The following is an 18053-nucleotide window of genomic DNA, read 5'->3' as shown; positions in this document are numbered from 1 at the left end:
CGGCTGTCTCTCTCCCTCTCTCGCTTTCTCTCTTTCTCTGCTTCTTGTTTTTGAGGTTGGGTATAACCTAAAGGCACCTTACATGCCTCTGCTCTGATTGGTGGCAGCCTCGACCAATTGGAGCAGCGTCAGACACTTGTCATCATGCAGAGTGGAAGTCATGAAGGAGAGACAGAGCTTGACTGAAAATGCCGTCTCCCCCTACCCCTGTCTGTTCCAGTCATTTCCCAAATTTTCTTCACCTATCTCCCCTGCACAGAGAGGCTAATTGTCAGGCTGTTTATTGCGTTTATTGTCTATTCCCCCTCCCCCCTCGCTGTCCTTTGCCTCCATGTGTATGTGGACTTGTTAAAGGATTAACCTTTTATCCGTGTGGCTCTGTCTCTCTACCTTTTCCCTCCCTCCACTTCGTAACCTGTCAAGACAGGGTTATACATTTTATCAACCTCTGTGTTTTCCTCAAAGGGATGGAATTTAGACAGGGAGTGGAGAGGGTAATGGGGGGGCGGTGGCAAGCAAAAAAGGAGAGATGAAATAGAAAGCGACAGAGCAGAGGAAGCAGAAGAAGGAGGGGCAGAGATTAAACTAAATACAAACTGACAGGGGGATCAAGAGACGTGGGGTGACAAGAAGAGGCGACTGGGAGGATGTGTGACACACAGAGTCGGACACAGATGAAGGACTGCAGAGAATCAAACTGTGGACCATAGCAAAGCAGTCACTAAGTGAAAAGCAGCTTCGTAGCCAGCTTCTTATGGTCCACTTCCTTCACACCAAGGAGCCACTCAAACAATGTCTACTGTCATGTACAAGGAGCACTCTCTGCTTTTCTCTTCCTCCAGTCTCCCCTGCAAAAAAAAAAGAATCAGAGGGAAGCTGGAGAGGGAGACCTTTTTAAAAATCACACTGCTACAATGTTATTGAGAAGCTCAGCGCTTAAGAGAAGGCTTAACAAAGCTGTCAAAAAATTAATCCCTCTGGGCTGGCATGCTTGCAAACAGATACAAACATGTGAGCCCGGGGCTACAGAAAATGCAGCCTGATGTTCATAGTGCTTCTTCTTCTCTCACTCTCTCTTTCTCTTTCTTGTCTATCTCTACCCCCCCCTCCCTCCACCCTTCTCACGCTCTCAGGCTGAGGCTGTGAGTCACAGGGTGTTGGAGTGAATACTAAGAAGGCTTGCTCACAACTCCAATACCTCTCTGCACAGCTCCGCTGCACACATTTCATCTATTGTGTGTAAACACTGGCAGACTTAGGGGCCACAAACACCCACTGATTTTCATGGCGTTTGGATAAAATCCACTGACTAAAAGTAGTTGGCTGTATAGAACATATAGTAGTTCTATGCAAAGGCATATCAGCCTGCTTTCACGCCCGCCAGCAAGATGAAACACCTTGTTTATCATACAGACTAAATAAAGGGATGACATTGGGAACTATGGTTGGAAGAAACTGACTTTGTTGGGAATATTAGTTTTTAAAAATGTGGCACAAAAGTTATCACCATGCAGATATGTCAGTCTTTCCATGAGCCGTGTGGGTGTTTATGTCAGCAAAAAAGCTAAGATAGGGTTTCCTCATTAGTTGTGTTGTTATCAATAATTCAGACCCGGTCCTTGTTGGCGTTCAATGGGCCGAGTGCTAATGTGCTGTCAGGCCAACGGGGGCTCAGGGCCCAGCGCCACTTTAATGGATGTCGTGATGAGAGGGTGAAATCTGAGCAGGGGGATCCTGTATCATCCATAGGAAAGGAGAAGGGAGGAGGAGAAGAGAGGGGAGACAGGGCTGGGGTGAGGGTCAGCACAAGGGAGGACAGATGGCCTTTCTGAACAGGTATGTGAGCAGAAGAATGGTGGAGGGACACAGGGAAGAGAAGGAAACTGGGTTGTTTTGTGTTGCCACTGACAATAGATCAATCATTCTGAAGATGATGCGCTGACTTCCATCACTGCTGGATGATGGGAATCTTCGGACACGAGTGGCCACCAGGGGAAGATTTTAAATGAATAATGAGCTGACATTATTTAATTTGCCATCCAGTTGATTTGTTTAAAGGACTTCACTCACAAATATCTCTACAAAAAAAAAAAAAAAGAAGTGAGATAGAATATATGGTGATAATATGTCTACAAATTGTGTATGTATGTAATGTAAAATAGAAATTTATTTCATTTATTTTGATTCACATTTGAACCATACACTTTGCACTCTGCAACATTTGCATTTTCAACTAACTTGTTTTCTGAGCAAAAACTGTTTCTGAATAATTTTTATTCAGAATTTTATTCTGTAAATTGATAAAAATATCATTCAGGTATTACAATTAAAGCACATTTTAATTGTTATTATTTATTGTTATCGTTTGACCAGGCCATTAGATTACAATTAGCTTTCAAGCTACATCTGACTAGGAAACTAAATGGAAATATTTGACTTTATAGTTTTCTTTTAAGTCGATCGTTTTGACTCATATTCACTGTCTGGACATTTATCCAAAGCTTGACGCCTTGATGTTTAGTCATAACCCTTACCTTAACTAAATCCTCAGCCTAACTCTGACATCACTACTCAGACCAAGTTTGAATGGTTGACCTTGTGTGGTCCTGCTTTTGTAATTTATCCAAAAACAGAAATTATACAGTTGCACACACAAACACACACACAGTTTGAAGCAAAGAGGGACTCAAAATACGCTATTGCTGAGGCTGTGTGGTGTATAGAGGTTAACCTGTACTGCCCTCTACTGGTGAGAGCCTGTAGATATATAGATCCCTATTAACAGATACTGGGAGTGTGTCAAAAGATTCCAGCATTAGCAACCCTGTTACTGGATAGGAAGCTCCATAATGTAAAACGAGCCCATGTAAACTGAGAGGCTGTGATCCCAGAGCCGTGTCAACACACAGAGGTAAATAAGGGAACCAAAAAGACATGAAGCAGCTGGTATGGCCTTGATGGCCTGTCAGACTGAATCAGAAATGCCTTACATAAGCATAAAGCCCTGCACAGCCAACAGTGAATCCAGCGAAGCAGCTGATGCTGGTGTTGTTTTGGAAAGGACTTTGGAGGCAAAATGGTGAATTGGGCAAAGAGCTCAAAGCCTGACAGCAGTAGGTCAGATGCAAAAGGAATGACTACTGAGTATGAAGGACTCAGGGAGGCTTGACTAGCTGATGTGCAGCAACAGTCTATGTGAAATATATCAAACCTGAAAAAGGGAGTGCATGAAACACAGCCAGTCATATGGCACAATGATCCTTCTTCCTCATTCTTTCCTACAGGGGAAAAAACATAGTAAATCCACACTCACTGAAGTCTGCCAGATAGGCCCTAACTCACATTCTTACAGCAGATTGAATGCAGTTTAAAAAATTTTGCTAAAACTTTTGTTGCTCATAAATTCTAGTCATAATTCATAGGCCAGAGCCTGTAGGCACTTTGTAACTTTCCAGAAATGTTAGTTTGGCCTTTTACTTAGAGTCTGCTTGCATGATCTGCACCTAGGTCATATATCATGCCTTGAATGTCTCCTGGCACTCTGGTGGTGAATTTAGAGTCTGCCTATGAAGGTCAAAGGTCAGGGGGCAGGCAAGCACACAGCAGAGTACTTGTATATCCCCTCATAAAGTATTTTCTTATTAGACCACAAAAAGAAGGAATTAGAAAACTTTCCAGGAAATATAAAATATATAAACACGGGGCATAGGAATAAATACATAAGCTAGCCAGTAATGAGCAAGTGATTCTTTTAATACTACCAAGTATGACAAGTAAGTTAGCTCAGCATGAACAAAAAGACCTCTGCATTCCCCTTGAACTGGCCTGAGCCTGCAAGTCTGACAAGCATATCAGTTTCCAACTGTGAGGGATAATCATCTCACCAAATTTAGACTATCGATCAGATGTGGATATGTGCAGGAAATGTGGCCAGCTGTACAGTATGTTTCCTGCTCATCTGTTTTTCCCCAATTCCTCAGCTGCTTATATACCAGCTGTTAGAAACAATGATGTGGGAGGCGGGAAACTGAGAATTCGGTTTTGTCCTATAAAATGCCCAAGACAGCGTATGTGAAAATCACACATGTATTTATCTCTTTAGCTCTCCGAGAATTCTTTTTTTTTTTTCACGTTCAAACATGCTCAAAAAATTCTTCAGACAGAGCTAGTTAAATAATTTGCAACTGCAAGAAGTCCTAATAATTTTTCCCCTCTCTTGTATTGATTCTGAATATTCCTCTTGTGTGGTTTGTGACGATTTACAGTTGTGTGTACGCAGGTGGGTGGGCCTGCCCTGTGAATCCACGCCCGCCTACAGAAATGGAGAATGTTGATGTTGACTGTCACAGTCTCACACTCCCTTGACATTTTTACACCAGCACCAGAGGACAGGGTGTCTTTCTTTCTGTCCGCATTCATATCACAAATTTGTTCTCTTACTGCATGCATGTTGAAACATTACGGCAGTAATGTGATATCATGTTGCTCTTGCAAGACTAAATGCATTAAGCTGACAATCGCAGTAATGTAAGTGTTTATTTTGTGGCAGTTTGAAGTAGTTATCCTTGTCATGCGTCATAGTCTATTTCTAAAGTTTTGACATTCCTCTGCTGAGAGTGAGGTGGCACATAAAGGAAGGTCAGTCACATCACTGCAGAATCTTGTCGCCTTCATGTGCTTATCAAACGTAAAAGCTTCTAATGTCTTATCTTATTTTATCCCGACAGACAACGACAAATTGTACACATGTTATATTGACGTGAAGTCACACTCTTCCTTAACTGTGCATGTACATTTCCTGCATTGAACCGCCCATGCAGACAATAGATTAGATCTGTCTTGCAAAAGTTTGTGTGTGTTCAGTCACAGTATGAGAGCTGTATAAGACAAATGGGGCTGTTTGGACAGATCCACAGGCAGATGAATATATTTATGTTTATATTTGAACTAAGTGTAGAGATGAATTATTCATCATCAACACACATTTGTCTATTCAGTCATATGAATAAAATCAGCAAAAGCTGTCTACTACCTGTGATGTGTGCTCCGTATAAAGACAGTCTGTGATCATTTTTAATGGCAGCAGTCAAATCGTTAGCAGGTGATGGTAATAGATTTGATTTACCTGAGCTCCACATTGATTGCTCCGTTATTCCTGCTGTGGTTCTTACTGCTTGAGTCCAGTTTCAAACCCAATACAGGCACACTAAGAAAATGACAGACCCCTCCCAGAATTAATCTGGCAAGGAAAAATGACCCAAATAATCCTTGACTGTTCTCATTAAGTCAAAAAGATTCCTGGAGCTGTGTACAACATGGTCTTACAGCCACAAAAGCAATGCAAAGGACATGTGGAAACAGAGACCCCAAACACGTTGCTTCTATCACCTCCCCTCCACCTCTCTTCATCATATCTCCTCCCTCTCTCCTTCACACTCTCAGCTCTGTGTGACAAAAAAGCTGCAGAAGGATATTCTTGCAGCTAATTGTGGCAAACCTTAATAAGTGTGGACACACTTGTGTCAGAGGAAGGAGAGCGCATTGAGTTGAACGCTTCAGCTGTGATACTAGGAAGGCAGGAAAGGGAGTCAAATGTCAATGGAGGCTCGAGGATTAATAGTACGGTGCAGTAACGGAGGGGGGTGAAACATCAATCCATTAAAAGATGATTTGTGGTGCAGAGCATGGCAGAAATTCTCTGACAGTGGTGGAGTGTCTCTCATGAAGGACAATCCATTAGAGAAAACTTACCAAGACAAATTCTTGGACATCCGTTGTTTAAGCTGGCAAACAGGCAAAAAGGTTTTCGAAAGACAAAACTTGAGAATGAATTTAGACTGAAAGACCTGTGGTGCAGTGATACAGTGAGAAACAGGGCTAACTGTAAAAAAAAGAGAAAAAAGTATGTAAAAAATGCTGAGTGCTACATTAACAACACACTCATGTGGAAATTCATATGTAGTTGTTATTCTGCAGTGTCCGCAGTAAGCAGCCGTCCACTATGCAGGCCCAGCTGGAGCCACTGCAGCATGTCATCAGCAGTGCGGTGGACGTCCAGTTCAGTCCCCGGTCCTTCCACAGCATCACCTCTCACCGTGCTGCCGGCTACCGCAGTTTGATGCTTTCAAAAACAAACATTCTCAACCCTAAAAGCAGACACGCTGCATGCCAGCTCTCCTGTGGAGACTCTGCAGGTAGATAAGGTTAGGAGGGGAAAAGGACAGCAGTTTACAGGTGTAAGCACATTTTAGCACCAGAGGGGCTGAGGGTAGTGTTACAGGGGCACAGCAGACCAGGACTGTCTCCGTCTCCCACAGTGATAAACTGACCATGAATGTTTACACCACGCACCCTGAAATTAGACAGCTATCGTCTTTTGTCTACGTTGATACATGCCGGGAACTGCCATTTTTTCCGTGATAGTATGTTTTAATCGAAACACTTCATTGTTTCAGTGGCAGCGTAGTCACATAATCATCGACTCACACAAATCTGGGACTTAACTGTTCATCTCAATAATAAGAGCGAAAAAATTAGAGACGATCTTTGACTTAAACATTTTCTGACAGTATATTGTGTAATAGGATAGGACACAAGGATTAAGGGAAATCATTCAGCCACCAGCAGCCCTACTTCTCTCATCTGCCAACAGGGGGGGGTGAAGTTCCCCCATTTTGTCTGGTATTACAGGATTAGAGATGATGCCGCTGCAATCATGTTGTAGATAATATAAATATGCATAAAGAGTTCATGAAACCTAAAAGCTTCAGATTGAAATGTCAGGAGATCAGCTTTCAGCCTCCAGCTGTGTATTTCTGTGCCTTATAGAAGGGTCTCACGTTTTTTAAAATTATATCCTAAAATAATACCATCAATGCACATGTATTGGTCGCTGTGCATATATTACATCTCCTGGGTGTAGGTTTTTTTCCTATCCATACAGGCGATGAATCAAAATCTGCAACTGTTGATCTCTGAGCATAACTCAGATAACATGCTTCATCAGACTCTTTCAAGTAATGATCGCTGCATCATGACTCCCGTTTTTCAGGAATTGAAAAAGAACAAAAATATAAACAATAGGATTGAAAGTAAGTACCAGACTATGATGCGCATTTAATCCACTCGGAGAAAAGGGACAGATAGCAACGGGAGGCAGAATAAATGTGACATTCAGCACAGCCTGGGCGGGAATCAAACTGTATGTGGTGAAGAGACATACCGGCCGCTTATCTCACACAGTCCCGGTTAGAATGATGACTGGCTGCCACAAAAACAAACAGATGTACAAAACACAACCATAACAAATTGCTGTTACACCAAACCTTTTATTAATGCCTTTGCCAAGCTGTTCAATAATAGAAATATATCAACATTTCCCCCAGTTATTCATGAAGAAAGTTCTTGAAAGATTTTAAATTGAGCCATGTGGGGACGTCTCACACCAGAAGAGAGCTTTAGAAAACAAGTCTGGAACAATGTTTATAATTGTTTTCAATCATCTTGTTGTCTCAAACAATAATAATTCGTAATATCTGAATCATGTATTTCCAATCCATCAGATATCAGGTGTCTTATTCACTCGTATGTGATGTTAATATAATAGCCAGAGCCAACAAACGTGCTTCTTGTTACTCTATGCCTGCAGATGGGGATGTTGTCTTCCTCTAACAACCCGTCGACCTTGAACCAGAGCAGAGTTTGATCAGCCAGAAGTGAAAACACCTGCCATGGGTAGCATTGCAGCACAACCTTCAGGCTCATCTACTTCATTAGTGACACTGGGAATTAGATTTTTTTTTTTTTTTTTTTTTTTGGAGACATGGCCAGCATTGATGTTTTGAAAGCCAGGTTTTACTTTTATGACAAAATGTATAGCCAGGATTTACGAGAACAAAGCTTTGCTGGCTGGCCCTTCAGAGAGGCATGTAACTGCACACCGGAGAAGGTAAGAGGAACTATTTTAAATCAACAGGAGAATTTGACTGCAGGGGAAAAAACTAACTAAGTCGGACCAGGACTCATATTTGTAATGTGTTTGTATCCTCTAATTTTAGACAAGATTTGACAACTGTTGCACACATCACAATTATTTACATTTTCCTGCACAACCATGTTAACTTATTGGAGTAATTACTGATAATTTACGTCGACCTATTTCAAACCCAGGCTCTTTATCCGGGGCTGTGACAAGTTGTGATGTACAGTTAGGCAGGTGCCAGATTTGGTTTCAATGCATCGGATAGCCAGTCCATGCCCCCTGCCATTAGCCAACGCTTTACTCATCCTGATGGATGAGCTGCTGACACGTCACTTGATGGGCAACACTATACACCATGTTACCAGCACATAAACCTTCAACAGCCTCCTCCTCCTCCTCCTCAAGAGAGCCAAAATGAGATCATCCTCTAAATTAATTCTCTCTTACAGTCCCTTTCCTTCAGTTCTGATCCTTTTTTTTCTTCTTCTTTTATTGTACTTGTGATCTTTTTATTGTATCATGTATAAAGTTCTTTAATGTAGTGCTTGGATTGTGAAGATAAATAGTTGGGTAGTGAAGATATTGAAGTATTGTTTGCTGTTTTTCCTTGCAGATGGCCAGAGCTGGGTTTGTCCACTGCCCAAGTGAAAATGAGCCGGACGTTGCCTGCTGTTTCTTCTGTCTGATTGAGCTTGAGGGTTGGGAGCCAGATGATGATCCTTGGTGAGAGAAGAATGCCAACACAGGCATTTGTCCTTTCATGTTTTGCTTACTTTCATTCAAGATGTGAAGTGTGACATGCAGCCATTATTAGGAAATGTATAGCACCAATGTAATCAGAAAAGATTAAAAGATTATTAGTGAATTATTTCCACTCGGATACAGATGTTTCTTAACCTTGAATAGTATAATGAATTTCAAATCAGTTGTTGCTCTAACAGACAGTTATAGGCTAATTTGAGCTGAATTGAATTACATTTCTTTCTTAGTGCAACATTTGACGGCAGTTCTGTAATTTCTCTGCCCAGGACTGAGCACCTCAAACGCTCTCCTAACTGTGGATTCTTAACCACGAAGAAAGACTTCACAGAGATAACTGTGGCTGAATTCTATCAACTGGAAAAGGAGAGGCTGAAGATTTACCTCGTAAGTTTCCGTATTTTCTGTGTATTGTCTGATAAAGTGAGGCCTAAATGTTTGTGCAGTATTTTGACCATCATGTACTTTTGATTTTTATTTATTTATGTATTTTTTTTTTTTTAGAGGAAGGTTTGTCATAAGAAGATGGCATATCTACGGGACGATATAGACCAAATGCTTAAGAACCTTAGATCTCAGTTGGACTCCATATGACTGAAACTAATTTTTATTGCTATGCTAATCTTCAGGCCATAACAAGCACTTTTGTGATTTGACTCACTGGTTTGATGCAATAGCATTTAAAAATAATAAAGTTTTCTTTTACGAATGTCACAGATTGCTAGCAGTAATGTTTTTACCCACAAGATGGAGCTTTTGCACTGAAGCTACAGTTTTCCCGGGACACACACACTTTATGAAGTTCCCAATCTCACACTCACAACCTTCACAAAGGCAATCTGAAATGAAAGCGCACATTCAGCAGGATTACAATGTGTGTTATATTCCCTCTTTACAATCAAATACTTACTATTTTCCTGAACGTGCCACCATCTCTACCATCCCTTTTCAAACCTTGACCCTGGACAGATGGCCTGAAGCCCCTCCCTTTCAATACCAACTGTTGCCCCAGTAACATCTGTTACATAGAGGGACTGAGAGGGCTCACCAGGACACTTGCTCAGCCCTGTGAGAGGAGGACAGAGATTTGGGAAGTGCTGAAGGATGCTGTGGCTGACAATAGAAAGTGTTCAAAAAGTGATCGTGCAGTAACCACGCTGAGAAAGCTGTGATGCTTCAGCGCTCTCATAAACTGTTCAAGTGCAACAAAAGGTTTAACATTTAAAATCACGAACTGGTGTAAAGTCTTAAGATTCACATGTCTTTTATGTAACAGAAAAAGGATGCTGGCCTTGGTTTGTGTGAGTTTCCCCTGGTGTCTGATGGGAGGGTAGTTTGGATGGAGTGCAGGATTAAAAGATGCTATCCCTTCTCCAACCTTCCACCGCTCTGGATTAATGTCTAATGTAACACTCTGGCCACTGAGCCCAGATCAGCTGCTTAAATCTCTTTCATCCGCTCACTGCAGAGCAAATTGAAGAGAATATTTTTAGCTGAGAAAAGAGAATATCCACAGATGATGTAACATTTCTAATGAAACTGTTGTGCTTTGGTTTGTGATGACTTTCTTTGACTATATTACATTCATGCTGCAGTGATTAATTAATTTGCATATTTAGGTGTAAAGGGTAAGGTTAGTCCCTTCATATACACGCTCAGACCATCAACTAAATGAAATTGGATAAATGTCTAGTTTACTGATATTGCTGCTTTTTATGTATACGTTGGCAATTGGTGCAATATTAATTGAACAGATCACATTGAGCGTATTTACAGTATTAGCTAATGCAATTCTGATCAGGGTTTATACCAATATGCCAAGTTATCCCACTTACACACATGTGCTCCCGAGAGAGAACAAAAAGAATTGCATGGACTGACTCATCCTCGAATAGCACAGATATAAAATCTGCACTTTCATCTGTGGGAAGAAATGATTTGATTGGTTCAAAACTGAGGCGAGCTCTTTTTGTTGTGACCTTCTTGCTCTAAATAAATATATATCTATAGCTATATATAGCTATAGATATATATATATCAAATTGGAATTAAAACATGTCATAACAATAACAGGAATCTGTATTTAAGCACTTCATACATCTTATTGTCTCCTGATCCATTTAATATACTGTGACAAAGGAGTTGCACCAATGGCCTCTGCTGCAGTTTTGTAATTAATGAGTTTGTGCTAAACAAACTGTAAACAGTGAGTGTAGCAGATGGACAAACTGACAGATGTTACTAACAGGAAGTTTACAACCTGAGCTTTCCATGAGGCCCCATCTGTTGCTGCTGCGCCTGGTACCACCCTCCACCCTCCTCCAATGCGTCTCATCAGCATCTATCACCGGACCCTCTCCCCTGAAACTCTGTACACCACAGTGACTTCAGTTTGCCCTCTTACTTGACCCACTTTAATCTCACAATAAAGGCGACGTAAATGGCATATTTTTAGTTTTCTGAGATAAAACATTTCTCACGCTGTAGTTCTGAGCAAGTACTGAAGAGACTGACGTGTTCACAGGCCAGTTGATGGAAAAGCATAGACTGCACAGTGGTATGTGTCTTGATGATGCTGATTGTATAGGCAGATTACAAGAGCAAACTGACACTCTTCCTTGCATTATAATTAGGATGAAACTAAAATCCCCTTTCAGTCTTTCCCTCCTCCACCTCTAATGTTCTCACACGTCTCATGGCAGTGGGGCTCGCAGGCTGCAGCCCTCCCACCTTGGCTGTTTTTTTTTTTTTTTTTTTTTAGGGGGGTGTGCCCTCTTCCAAAGGGACCTCCATCTGTCCCTACACTCAGCCTATAGTGGCTTCCCAAAGCCCAACAACTTCCACAATGCAGTGGGCGTGCAGAGTGGGGGCGCGGGTGGGAGGTCCCAGAGTAAACACGACAGCATCTCGATCCCATTAGAAGCTCTTTAACTCCTACACCCTAATACTTTCAGAGAACTCTGGGAGGAGAGTGCCCACCCCTCATCCCCGCGCAGACAATGTCACCTTTTACACCCATTCCCATAGGTAATGAGTCTGCTAGCTGCCCTCCTGCTCCCCTTCCTTTTCTTTTTTTTTTGTGTCAAGCTGTTATTTATGTTATTTTTCATTGTTTGTCTTACAATACAGATTTAGAATTTGAATTCTGCTTAATCGTTACAGTGTCAGAATTGAGGTTTTCTCAAAAAATATTGGCATAAAAAAGCAGAGTTGAATATTGACCTGGAATCAGTTTTGTTGTTGTCTCATTAGATTTCAGTTCATTGATGATAAATCTAGTTTGATGTGAGGTGGTAGCAGACAGATGTAGGGTCAATGAAAGGTAACATTTTATTGACCATATTGAACATCACCAACTAAATGTTGGTCATTGTAAGTCTGTGCACTCCTCCAGTCCCTATATTTTCTCTTAATGCCAGCCTTGCCATGTTTCATTGTTTACATTTGTCTTCGCCCACATCCCTTTCTCCAATCCGTCTTGGCCTTTCTTCTACCAGCTGCTCCTATAAGTCTACGACGTCTCTTTTTGAGGGTACTCCACCTCTCAACCTGGGTTCTCATATCCTTATGTTCCTTCCTCATAGAGGCAGTGTGTGTGTACGTCTGCACGTGTGTGCATGCGCAGTGAGACCAAAGGGTGTTTTGGGGGGGTAACGGTGTTCACCCCAGCTTAAAGGCAGAGGGATTACTGGCACACAGACACTGATTAAAGCCTTCCAGCCTCCTATGGCCCCGTTAATACAATCTTAATCACAATGCTTTATCCCTCCATCTCGCTCCTATGGAGCAGGACCTTTTCATTTTAGTGGGAGCTACTCTTGTTTGGATTGTCCGATGGATTAGGTGGACTGCACACAGAAACTAAAATTTAAGAGGGGGTGAGGTTAGCATTATACTGTACTTCAAGTTTCAAATTTCTGTCAGCTCAGATGTCAGCTTTCACTGCCAAAATTAATTAACATTTTGTGTCAGTTACCATCCAAAATCCACTTGTACATCATAAAACTTTCAAAAGGCCAAAAACAAACAAAAAAAACAAACAAAAACATTAGGATTCAAGAGTTGGAGTGCAACTACAATAATTCTCTGAGGTCTGATATCTGACGTGACCTCTCTCGCTCTCTCGGGGGACTGAGCTACAGGTTGCACCCGGTTAGCTTCTGCCTTGGCCAGGGTGGCATTACAGAGCATGTGTTGCCCTTTTGGCCTTATCATAGATAAGGGCCACTTGATGCACTAAATCTGTGTTTACTGTCTGTATTTAAAGGTTGACAGAATGGTCAGGATAGTTTCATTGCACACTTTGAAGAAATTTACACGAGGTATATAATACATACCTTTTAACATGAATCAAATGTTTTTGTGGGCACCAATAAACAATATATAAATAGAATACAAAATACTAAAACTATCATATATCATTCGCTTTTCTATATCTTCCTTAACTGTACTGTAACACTCTCTCTCTCTTGCTACTCCGCAGACGTCTGAGATTGTCCTGCTACTCTGTGTTTTGTAATCTTGTATCCAAAGTTAATTTACGTGGATTATTTATACATCCACCCACTCATGTGTTAGGACTCAGGAGGATAATCCACATACCCTGCCCCCCACCGTTTTTTGCCATAACAAAACAGCAAAGACACAAAGAGGGTGTGCGCCAGCTAACTCTGCCAGTACTTTCTCACAAGCCAAATAAGTGCGTCTGTGTAGAGCTATGTGTCACTTTTATGCTGGGGCTGACACGCAGGAGCAGAGAGGACAAACTTGTGAATGAGTAGCAAAGACCTCTGTCACCTCTTCTGCCCTTCCCCTCTCTGTCCTTTTTCTTTTCCCCCCGACACACTGATTCCCCTTTCCCTGTCCCTCTCATCTCTCTCTCTCTCTCTCTCATGCTTTCACTCTCAGCTCTCTCTCACTCCGCAAATTGGCCCAGCTGTCCGTCAGCCCCCCCGCAGTTCCCCCAGCTGTCTGCCCTCCCTAAACGAGAAACCTCACAACAATACAGGTCACAGGTCAAGAGAAAGAACAGGCTGCGCTCATAATGGACCAGTGGCGCCCAGTATAACAATCGTTCCCTTTTTCTCCTCCAACTTTTCCCTGCTGTTGCCAGGACTGGAAAAGGCAAACCTTTGGAGAGGAAGCTGAGGAGGGGAAAAGTGCTCTTGGACAGCAGCCTCCCAGGCACCTTCCCCTCCTCTCAACTGCCTAAAAGACCACAATGATAAACACTTGTACACACAAGCGCTTGCTCTCACCACTCCACCCTTGCACCATGCCACCCTGTTCTTTGTTCATTTCAAGAGCCATCATGTCGTTCAAGGCAATCATTAAAGTCAAAGCTGTGACTTTTACCATCAGTTGAGTGATATAAATGTGTTAGGAACCTCCGCACCTGAGCTGATTTAAAAATGCATATCACAGTCCAGTCCTAAAAATCTTACTGCCTTTAAGTAGAATTTGTAACGTTGCTCGTGTACTCATCGTTGATCATGTACTGCTTGAACTGTTTTTGAAATTAGAATTTCACAGAAGGATCTGCTGTATTAATATTTCACCATGCCTGTATTCAGATGCTGTGTCTTGGAGCAGAAATCTGGTGCTTTTGTCTGTTTGAATTGGTGTGGATGAATTCTTGCCCTACAGTGTTTTGGCATGAGTTAGATGGGAAAATGAGGCATGTGGGAGAGAAAGCAAATGATAGGGACACCGTTTAAAAGCCTCTGTGACACATTCACCTGTTCCCCTGAGCTGTTTTCCCATGGCCCACAGCAACCTCCTGCCTGACTCCAGAACAGGACTCTGACTTCCCCACACACACACACAGGCCATGCATCCTGCACCAGATCAATCCATTGGCCCAAAATACTCCTTTATTCCGTCAGATTAGTCATGTGCATTTTCATTAGGTTTGATCTTACTCCGTTTGCTTTTGTGAAATGAAATAGAACCACAAAGGTCAAAACAATCATCACCGTTTTTCTGGGATTCCATTTTGACTTTTTCCATCTAAAAACATGCTTCGATATCAAAATACTGCTACATATCAGTGCTGGACTACTTTTTTTTTTTTTAATAAACATTACAATTACATACAGGTAAAATGGCTTGTGGGTGTGCTTTGTGCAATTTAGTCGATTCACCGGTTCAAAATAATTAATAACATTTTTAAAGTCTATTTTTCGCAAGGCATAATGGGGTACCACCATAACAGAAAGAAACAAATGGAAAACATTGTTATGGAAATAGCATATAATATAAGATTATTTATTCAATTAAGTGCGAAACAGCAAAATATTTACAAATGTATATTATGACAAAAACATGTGACACCGAATGAACAAGTTCTTCAAGACCTCAAATAAATAATTTAAATACAGTACAGCTGCCAGTGACTGATGACAAACCAAGAAGACAGAAACAAAAACTGTGCGGAGAAAAATATATAAAAAAAAAAAAGACAAGACCTTATCAAAATAAATATTAAATACAGATATAAATAAATGCATTGCTTTTCTTATGGTGAGAGGGCAGAGTGCACAATTTAGCTGGTATGGTAACTTGATCGTTTAAGAACGTTTTCAAATTTTTCTTAAAACAGATTTGAAACATCCGTGTGATGCTTTGGTAGACAATCTTATTTCTATTCCGTAACAACATAGGGGGCAGCATATTCAGAAATAATGCAAATATCAACATATATTAACAGAAAAAGAATAAATAAAATACTCAAAGTTATGGGTGCGTGTTTGTATCAGGTAGATTGAGTTGAGGTGATGAGTCTCTCTCTCTCTTTGAGCGTGCAGTGCTCTCCCAGAGTACAAGACAACAAAAAAGGAAGCATTTTTCTCTCTGCAGTCATTGCCTTGGCCATTGTTTATCACAGCAGTTCATTCAGTAGCAGTGCTTCTCCCCTAGCTAGTTCAACAGCAGTCAGTTACAAGTCCTCTCAATTCTGTCACCTTTCAGATGACTCCCATTTGAGAGGTGACCAAGTGAGAGGGAGTGAAGGACTCGAAGGCCACATCCAGGGGCAGCTCGTAACGGGAAGCCTGAAAAAGTGGGTGTCCCTGAGGCCCGCCTGGTAGGCCACTGGTTGTGGAAGCGGAGTAATGGTGTGATGAGAGGTAGTGGGCATGGACAGGGTGTGGTGTGTAGTTCCTCTCTGACTCGTGGGGAGAAGGCTCCTGCTTCAGGGCAAAGTTGCCATTGATGCTGAGGGGAGGGGTGAGGGGCCCGTCGTATGGTGGAGTGCCACTGCTGCATTCGTTAGGGGAGGGGTTGTCGTAGACTGGCCCCTTGAATCCCTTCATGTGGAGGAGGTGGGATGCCTCCAGGGAGCCATAGGGGGGGCTGGGAAGGCCTGGGGATGGGTAGCTGAGGGGATGGCCAGCCTGACCCCCCACACCGCCCATCCCTGGGCCTCCACACTTGTCTTCCAGCTTGTTGAGCATGGTTGGACTGGGTCCCAGCTGCAGACAGCCAGCTACAAGGTTACTGGTGGGCTGAGACAAACCTTTACACAGCATCTCCACAAAGCCGTGGCTCTCTGGGGACTGGCCGCTCTCAAGCACCTCTGACAGGGCCCAGATGTAGTTGCGGGCCAGCCGTAGAGTCTCAATTTTTGACAGTTTCTGTGTCTTGGAATAGCAAGGCATTACTCTGCGAAGATTATCCAGAGCATCGTTCAACCCGTGCATACGAGAACGTTCTCTGGCATTGGCCTTGATCCGCCGGGCACGAAACCTCTCCTGTCTAGCTTTGGTCATTTTCTTCTTTTTAGGGCCCCTCCTTTTGGGCGCCCTTTCTCCATTAGGTCCAATCTCCTCTTCATCATCCTCTTCTTCCTCCTCCTCCATATCCTCACTGCCCAGTTCTGTACAGGAGTGCATCCGGCCCCCATGCATAGCCAAGCCATGGCGTGCTCTCAACTCTGGGCTTTCCTCTCCATCCTGTGAACTACCATCCTCCTCCAGCCAGCCAAGGGAGCTCACCAGCTCACTCACATCCCCACTCTTTCCAAAGGGTTTAGTCATCATTTTGATCTAAGAAGAAGAAAAAAAAACAAACAAACAAAAAAAACAGCATAGCAAAGTTAAATACATTTCTTGATACCATATTGTAAATGTACGATGCGCCCTAAATTGTGCATTTAATGAAAACATTTTCCATTGACTATGGACAGGAACAAAGCAGTCGGGTGACTGGCACCTCATGTGCCAGGAAAGACATGAGTGTTTACATTTCAGCACTTCAGTGAGGTCATGTCTCCCCCTCACACCAAGGGGCAAGAAAAATTTGGAAGAAAGCACGCAGTTGTTTTTTTAAATGTACTATACAATTGAGGAATAAATGCTTGCCAAATATTTGCAAGAAACCCCCAGTTATTTTTAAAATGTAAACTATACAATTGAGGAATAAATGCTTATTTTTAGAGGAAGTTGCCTGCTGTTGTGCTGTAGTCGTTTCACAGACGCTGTCAATCTGGGACACGACGGGATTTGCTCAGCATATAAAACTCAAAGATTAAATATGCAATGTACAAATGAACAAACGTGGACGAGCTGCCCACATACTGTTTGCAACGTTAGCACAAAGAATGGGCCTTTTCGTTTTTTAACATTTTTTTATTTATGTCACAGTAAAACTTTTACAGTTGGTCAAACAAATGGCCTACATCCGTATTTTTTTATGAAAGGCAGACATCAGACAGAGAATTTGCTATTGTTTTGAAAAAACAAAAAACCCTGTCCCAATTAATTATTGTGCACTAATGCGTAAAATTGGGACGGGACAGTCCAGTCTACCGCACTTTAGATCGGAATTTAAGGAACACAAGTCTGTCCGGACTATGCGCTATTTGAACAATTTAACAATTATTTGGCATATTTATATTTGTTTTAAATAAAACTTTTACGTAAATTATTTTAAGATTATAAACACATTTTATAGGATTTTCGAGCCGAATTAGTCGCGGATATCTCTGTTGATATTAGATTAGAAAATGAACTCACCTGTTTGGATTCAGCAGGACCGGGCCAACGTAAGCAGGAGCAGCACCTGACTGGGAGCGCCAGAGTCGCTGTGTTTCTGTGTCGGAGGTCTTCCGCTCCCTCAGTGGGCCATGAGCGCGCGCTCAACTTTTCATCTCCAAATGGGAAGAGCCGGCGGATTTTTTTGGGCTTTAGCCGGGTAAGCCCCGCCCCCGGATGCCCCGCCCACCATCAGCTCACCCAAACGCGCGTGGCGGTCTCGTGGCCAGAAGTTCTATCCAGAAAATAAAAAGGGACCGAGACACGGAGCCCGCGCGCCA

At 42.3% G+C, this 18053-nt stretch overlaps 2 protein-coding genes across 2 annotated transcripts; one reads left to right on the top strand and one right to left on the bottom strand.

Annotated features, from left to right (window-relative positions):
* The first annotated feature begins 7822 nt into the window (after positions 1 to 7822).
* birc5b (baculoviral IAP repeat containing 5b) lies at positions 7823 to 9334 on the top strand. Its single transcript, XM_029507169.1, has 4 exons — positions 7823 to 7948; positions 8595 to 8704; positions 9010 to 9127; positions 9245 to 9334. Exons 1-4 carry the CDS (start codon positions 7823 to 7825, stop codon positions 9332 to 9334), a joined length of 444 nt encoding a protein of 147 aa, XP_029363029.1.
* Positions 9335 to 15705: 6371 nt separating this feature from the next.
* On the bottom strand, positions 15706 to 16779 carry neurod4 (neuronal differentiation 4). Its single transcript, XM_029507050.1, has one exon. It carries the CDS (start codon positions 16777 to 16779, stop codon positions 15706 to 15708), a length of 1074 nt encoding a protein of 357 aa, XP_029362910.1.
* Between the last annotated feature and the right edge of the window lie 1274 nt (positions 16780 to 18053).

This window comes from Echeneis naucrates, chromosome 7 (genome assembly GCF_900963305.1).
Source record: "Echeneis naucrates chromosome 7, fEcheNa1.1, whole genome shotgun sequence".
In the NCBI taxonomy this organism is placed as follows: Eukaryota; Metazoa; Chordata; class Actinopteri; order Carangiformes; family Echeneidae; genus Echeneis; species Echeneis naucrates.
This window is presented reverse-complemented; position numbering and strand designations above follow the sequence as displayed.